The following is a 6,822-nucleotide window of genomic DNA, read 5'->3' as shown; positions in this document are numbered from 1 at the left end:
TATTCCAGTATTCCAGTATCCCAGTATTCCCTCCTGTAGCTGTCCTCCTTCAGTGGAAGTCATGGGTTTGGTTTGAAGGTGAATCTTATCGCCTGTCTCTCGGTGTGTGTGTCTCTTCAGTGAGGAGTGGAACAATAATAACCTCTGTTTCCTAGTTTGTCTCAGGTGAGTCAGGTAAGGGGCGGAGCTTTGTCAGGCCAGTTCTCCTAAATGCTGAGTTTCATTCCACAGTGTTTCTCTCTTGTTGCTCACTGGGTATTGTAGTCTGATAGAGGCTCCAGACAGCTAGAGTTTGATTTGGATTTGAAGAGTTTGAATCCAAAATGAGATTTCCAAGAGATTTGTAGATGATCTGAGCAATTAGATATATTGAATGATGAACAAAAGGTAATGATAGTTCTTTTTTTTTCAAAATGAATATACAGGATCTTGGAAATGAGTTATGCATGTGTATTTCTAAATCCAGAACACAATAATGATAATCCTTACTCAGCTGGACTATCTCCGAGACGAGAGGATAACCAATGTCTGGAGAAATATTAGCAGTTGATTAGCCAACTGCTAATATTAGCAACTTTAGGTCAAAAAACATGTCCAATTTTGTCCAATTTTTAATTTATGACACAATTTCAATATTTTTTCCAGTTATTATGCTTTATTGATTTACATAGCCTTTTACCTTGGGTTTTGCAGATTTTAGGGATATGAAACATTTGAAGATACTCAAAAGATGACATCACCGTAAGCGAAAATAGCAGTGTATAGGCTCTGGCGGACCATTTCTATTGCAGAGTATAAAGGGTTAAATGTAGTCTCATGCCAGTTAATGACTCTGTATGCCACACTCAGATGGCTCTTTTAAATTTTAGATCCTTATCTAACAAATCTTTTATCCTGAATGACTTTTTCTCATTGTGTGAACTAGACCTCCTGTTTATGACTGAGACCTGGCTTAATGGTGGTGAGATTGTCTCTCTTGTTGAACTTTCTCCAATGAACTGCAACTTTTTCAGCTCACCCATGAAGTGTGGAAGGGTCGGGGGGTTAGCTGTTGTTTTTAAGTGTGATTTTAAATGTAGTCTTATGCCAGTTAATGACTGCTCCAGCCTTGAGGTTCTGTTAAAAATTGAGCTGGCCTCTCCTGTGCTCAGTGCCGTAATTTATAATTCGCCTAAGCAAAACATGGAATTCTGCTTTTTTCGCTATGGAATTTTATGTCTAAATCTGAACAGATTCTGATTCTTGGCAATTTTAATATTCATGTTTGTTGCCCGTCTAAACCACTTGTTAACAACTTTTTGAATCTAGTTGAATTATTTAATCTTGTTCAGTCTGTAAGTGGTCCTACACATGATCGTGGTCATACTCTGGACCTGGTTCTGTCTTCTGGTTTTCCTATAGGTAACGTTGAAACAGTCAATGTTTGCATATCTGCCCACAGGCCAATTGTGTTTGATGCTCCACTCCCTCATCGGACTCTCATGCCTAACTCTCTTAATCGTTGCTCTATCAACCCATCCACTCCCACGCAATTCTCAGCCGCCTTTGCCGCTTCCCCTCTCATTGGTATATTAGAGGACCCCCCACCCAGCTAAGTACAGAGGAGCTGATCGTTCTATTCAACACGACCAACTATCCTTGACTCCATTACCCCCCTAAAAAACGAATCCTAAAAACCAGCCTTGGCTAAATGACACCACCCGGGCTCTTGAGAAAGAACGTAGAAAGTAGAGAGGAAATGGAAAAGCAATACATTGCAATTTTTCTTATGACATTTTAAAAGAAAGGCTCATAGTTATCAAGAACTGCAACAGCTCATAAGCCCGGGGTTCTATTCTCTACTATAAACTCTGTCACCTGCCGCCCTAACAGCATTAGTTTTGAAGTCTCCCCAACTACTTGTGAAAAATGTCTAGCTTTCTTTGTCAGTAAGGTTCAGAGCATCAGAGTGTGATAAAGACCTCTTTATCACGCCAGCCAAGACTGCTGTCCTAAGCCAATGTGAGCCCATTTCTCTTTCCTACTTAATAGAAATTGTTCCTCAGATGAGACTTACTACCTGCTCCACTGATATTATAGGCTCTTCAAACAAGTTCTGGACACTGTAGGCCCCAGGAATCTCTCTATTATCAATAATCCTCTTTCCACTGGCACTGTTCCCTCCTGTCTTAATCATGCAATGGTGCATCCACTCCTTAAAAAGCCCAACCATGACCCCGCAATACCAAACTCCCATTCTTCTCTAAAGTCCTTGAAAAGATCGTACTCTCTCAATTGCTCACCCACTTGAATCTTAATAATATCCTTGATGAATTCCAATCTGGTTTCAGAGCACTGCATAGCGCAGAATCTGCCCTACTTAAAGTGCTAAATGACATACTGTTGTCGGTGAACTCAGGTCACTGTGCCATTTTATTGCCTTTAGACCTCTCCGCAGCCTTTGACACAGTGGACCGTGTCATTTTGATTAACCGCCTTGGGCATATGGTCGGCATTTATAGCACAGCCCTAGATTAGTTTCCTCTTATCTTACAAACATTTTCAGTAAAGATTGGCAAATGTACTTCCTTCTCAGCTAATATCTCCTGTGGGATTACGCAGGGGTCCGTTTTGGGCCCCATTATTTTCTCTCTATATGCTTCCTCTTGGTCAAATCAAACGGAAATACCACATTTCATTCCACTGTTACGCTGATGACATCCAGCTATACCTCCCTCTAAAACCCAATGATCTGTTCAGTAAGATGTTATTGTACATGCTGTACACTTGTGTTGTAGGAGGTATAAATGACTGCAGACATCGTACTTACAGTAAGCCTACTAAGGTTGAAAATCACTACACAAGTGCAACGTTAATTCATTCAAATGCTTAAATTTACAATACAAAAAAATAACAAATATTCACACTGCAAGTAGAACCCAATATAACATCCACACCTTACAGGAGAAACTTTGCACCAAAAAAAACCAAAACAGCATAACCATGTTCAGATCAACTGTATTCACTGAATGCTGTCCTAATCATAAAACCACAGGACTGCTCACCTGGGTTATAAAAGGTGTACAAAGGTTCAATTTATGATTATTTTATTACAAACACAGTCCTATCATCAATAAAGATGAATTACTCATTGCATTTGTACATTGGTTTTATTTATCCAGCAGTAAATGAAAATAATCACAGTAGCTAACATACATAATCAGAAATTAGCATTTTACATTTTGAGAATTCAGTTGATTTTCTTCTGCAGAGTGACTCACAATGAGAGCAACAGTAGAGAAAGCTTCAATTCCTAATTCACCAACATCACATGAATTCTGAATCCAAAATGAAATCTCCACCTTTTAAATAAAGTGACAAACTGATTGATAATTCAGAATTAAAATGATGGTACTTTTTAAAGGACTCTAGATAACTGAAGTCCTCGGTTGACAAAATGAAAACTCTTTTACAGACAGGATGGTCTGGATGTTGGAGATGTTGAACGACAAACTATGAGGTTCTGATTTATTTTCCCAAATGGATATAAAGAGTTTTGTAAATGAAGAGTTCAGCTGAGCCTGGATCTGTTGCTGTAAATATTAGAGTCAGTCCAGGATCTGCTGCAGTTTAAATGATTTAACTACAAAGAGAAGACTAGTTACAGTGGAGAGAAACTCTAAGAACCTGGAATAAAGTTAGATCAAATAAATTTAACACTTCAGATGAAGAACCAAAGAAGACAGGATGAACTTTTACCTGCAGTCTAAATATAGAGAAAATTCACTTTAACAAAGTAGAGCTTGTCTACTTTGAGGTAATGCAAAACAATTTTTATTTATTTGAATGTTATTATAGATTATGTCAATATTTATTAATTTTTTCTTTTTTTTTTCTTCTTTTTTTTCTTACTCTTAATTATTCAATAATATTTCTGTTAATTATCTTTTGAGCACTTTGAATTTTCCTTTTATGTTTTTTATATTTATATTGTCATTCCTATGCTGGACTATTTTTTAATGTCATTTAAATGTAATGTAATGGTTTATTGTTTACTGTTTTTAATCCATTTATTATTTTAATCAATCTATTTTATGTAAAGCACTTTGAGTTGAATTCTATGTATGGTGCTATGTAAATAAACTTATTATTATATTGTTGATGTTTTTATATTTTTGTTGTTTCCTGTTGTTGTTATAGATGTCGTCCACATCACCATGACAGCAACATCATCATCAGGACAACATGGGCACATGTTGATGACATCACAGATTAGAGAGTTGATTATATTCACTGACTGTCCTAGAAATAAGAATAATGGATATAAAATGTTTATATAATGAATCCTTAAAATGACAAGTATTCCCCTTACAGACATGGATGGCTTGTGTTCATGACATCATCATCTTCATCATTATAAGCATCATCATCATCACCACCATGATAAACCCATATCAAAATCACCATCACCATCATCATCATCATCATCATCTCTAACTGTTCTGTTCCACTGTTACAGAGACCTTCACTGGTAAAATCTTCAGAGAGAAATCTTTCGCAGTGTTAATGAATGGAAACAGCCTGTCAGTGAAAGTGTGTGTGAGGGTGTGTATGTGTGTGTTAGTATCAGGATCAGAGAATGACAGCTTTCCTCTGGTCCAGTCCAGATGCAGTCTGATCCTCTGGAGCTTCTTCTTCACTGGGAGAACAGTGACTGGATCTGATGGGGAGAGTGCTCTGTATTTACCATCAGAGAACCTTATTGTCCATAATTCAGACCGTATGTCTCCCTTCCTCTGGACAGACTCTGCAGCCACACCCACTGCCCAGTTTGTATTGTCTCCAACCTCAACATCCCAGCTGTGAGTTCCTGAGTTAAAGCCCTCAGATCCCAGGACAGAGCAGAGCAAGTCAAACCTCTCTGGGTTTTCAGGAAGCTTCTGTCTCTCTCCACGTCTCACACTGGTCAGATCTTCAGACAGGATGAGTGCTGGATGAGCAGTGATTGGGTCCAGAATCACAGGAGTGTAGGAGACCATCTCCTTCATCTTGTCCCAGACTGTGAAGCTCAGGTTGCCCAGGTGTTTGGCCTCGTCTATCAGAGCTCCTGAGACCAGCTGTGGATCCTCCAGCAGGGGGCGCTGGACTCTTTCCACTGTAGCCTTGTAGTTCTGCAGGAACGAGACGTCTTCAGCTCTCAGCTCCTTCTCTATGGCTCTGACTGTGTCTGAAAGAGCTGCTATCTCTCTGCTCAGACCCTCAATCTTCTCCTTCATCGTCCGACTCTTCTGCTCCTCTTCCTCCCTCAGTGCAGCGATCCTGGCCTCCTCTTCCTCTTTAAGAAACTGGTGAAGCTTCTTAAACTGCTCCTTAATCTGCCTCTCTGTGTGTCGGGCCTGGACCTTAATGTGTTCTGCTGTTTGATCACAGTTTCCTTTAACTTCATTAAAGAGCTTCAGTTTCTCCTTTAATGGCTTCAGTGATTCCTGAAGTTCCTCCTTGTGATCCAGTGCAGCTTCGTCGATGGGTCTGATTCTGTGGTTGGTGTGTGTTTTTGAATGCAGACAGACAAGACACACTGGCTGCTGATGGTCCAGACAGAAGAGCTTGAGTTTCTCAGAGTGCAGACTGCAGAGAAGCTCAGATCCTGCTGAAGCTCTCTGATCTCTCTCCAGTAAGAAAGTCTCACACAGGTTCTTTAACACCAAGTTACAAGGTGGATCACTGTGTAAAGATATTTCCTTACAAAGTGGACACTCATATATTTGTTTCTCTGTCCACCATCTCTGCAGACAGGCTTTACAGAAGCTGTGGCTACATGACAGGAGGACAGGATCTTTAAAGATGTCATGGCAGACAGAACAGGAGAGATGCTCCTCTGATCTGGAAGACATTTTGTCTCTGAGTGAAGCTGAAAACAAACCAGACAGACCGCTCAAACAGGAAGTCAGTCAGTCAGTTGTGGCACCACTCCCTCCGCTAGAATGTTCCCTGAAAGTTACTTACTACTGAGTCGTATTTCTTCTAAAACTCCTGTTCAGTGTGAGGAGTCAGCAGCAGGTTGAAGTGCCAGTATTCCCAGTATTCCAGTATTCCCTGTATTCCCAGTATTCCCAGTATTCCCTCCTGTAGCTGTCCTCTCTCAGTGGAAGTCGTGGGTTTGGTCTGAAGGTGAATCTTATCGTCTGTCTCTCGGTGTGTGTGTCTGTTCTCAGTGAGGAGTGGAACAATAATAAAATCTGTTTCCTGGTTTGTCTCAGGTGAGTCAGGTAAGGGGTGGAGCTTTGTCAGGCCATTTCTGCTAAATGCTCAGCTGTTTACTGTAATAGAGTTGAGATGTGAAGACTTGGGCGTGACTATTTCTTGGTTTCTGGAAGCCAAAAAACCCATTCATTTTTCACATACACATGGTCACGTGACACGCCATTCGGAGTGTTGCAACAGTCGAATGACCTGAACCGCGACACAATGAGGCAGCAGCTCAAACGAATAGCAGCTGAGGGTGTGCATCCTTTACAGTGACTGTATTCAAACTTCTGTAGTCTACACAGAAACGCCATGTGCCATCCTGACCATCACCACAGGTGCTGCCCAGGGGCTGTGACTAACTTCCACTTTTCCTTTTTCCAACATCGCATCCACATGTGACTGAATCAGTGTCTGCATTTTTGGGGAAGTGCGATATGCACGCTTCCTAACTGGGGGTGCAGGGTTTGTGTAGATTTTGTGTTTGACAATGTCTGTATTACCAAAGTCTGTGCTGGTTTTACACATCATGGTAAGATGAGAGCAAGTTGTGTAGTTCAGACCTCTCTGCACTTGTCCGATCTCCACACTTGACAT

At 40.5% G+C, this 6,822-nt stretch overlaps 1 protein-coding gene across 1 annotated transcript; it reads right to left on the bottom strand.

The window, feature by feature from the left end:
- Positions 1 to 3,979: 3,979 nt before the first annotated feature.
- Positions 3,980 to 5,951, bottom strand: LOC139641832 (E3 ubiquitin-protein ligase TRIM39-like). Its single transcript, XM_071516450.1, has one exon. The coding sequence runs from the start codon at positions 5,871 to 5,873 to the stop codon at positions 4,473 to 4,475; it is 1,401 nt and encodes a 466-aa protein (XP_071372551.1). The 5' UTR covers positions 5,874 to 5,951; the 3' UTR covers positions 3,980 to 4,472.
- Positions 5,952 to 6,822: the final 871 nt, after the last annotated feature.

The sequence above is a fragment of the Centroberyx affinis genome, unplaced genomic scaffold (assembly GCF_046629955.1).
Source record: "Centroberyx affinis isolate AG114_WGS23_722 - 3 ecotype Tasmania unplaced genomic scaffold, CSIRO-AGI_Caff_v1 ptg000402l_1, whole genome shotgun sequence".
In the NCBI taxonomy this organism is placed as follows: domain Eukaryota; kingdom Metazoa; phylum Chordata; class Actinopteri; order Beryciformes; family Berycidae; genus Centroberyx; species Centroberyx affinis.
This window is presented reverse-complemented; position numbering and strand designations above follow the sequence as displayed.

Bases quoted from the DNA above. Each gene is read 5' to 3' on its own strand.
- LOC139641832 (XM_071516450.1), bottom strand. From the start codon at position 5,873: ATGTCTTCCAGATCAGAGGAGCATCTCTCCTGTTCTGTCTGCCATGAC.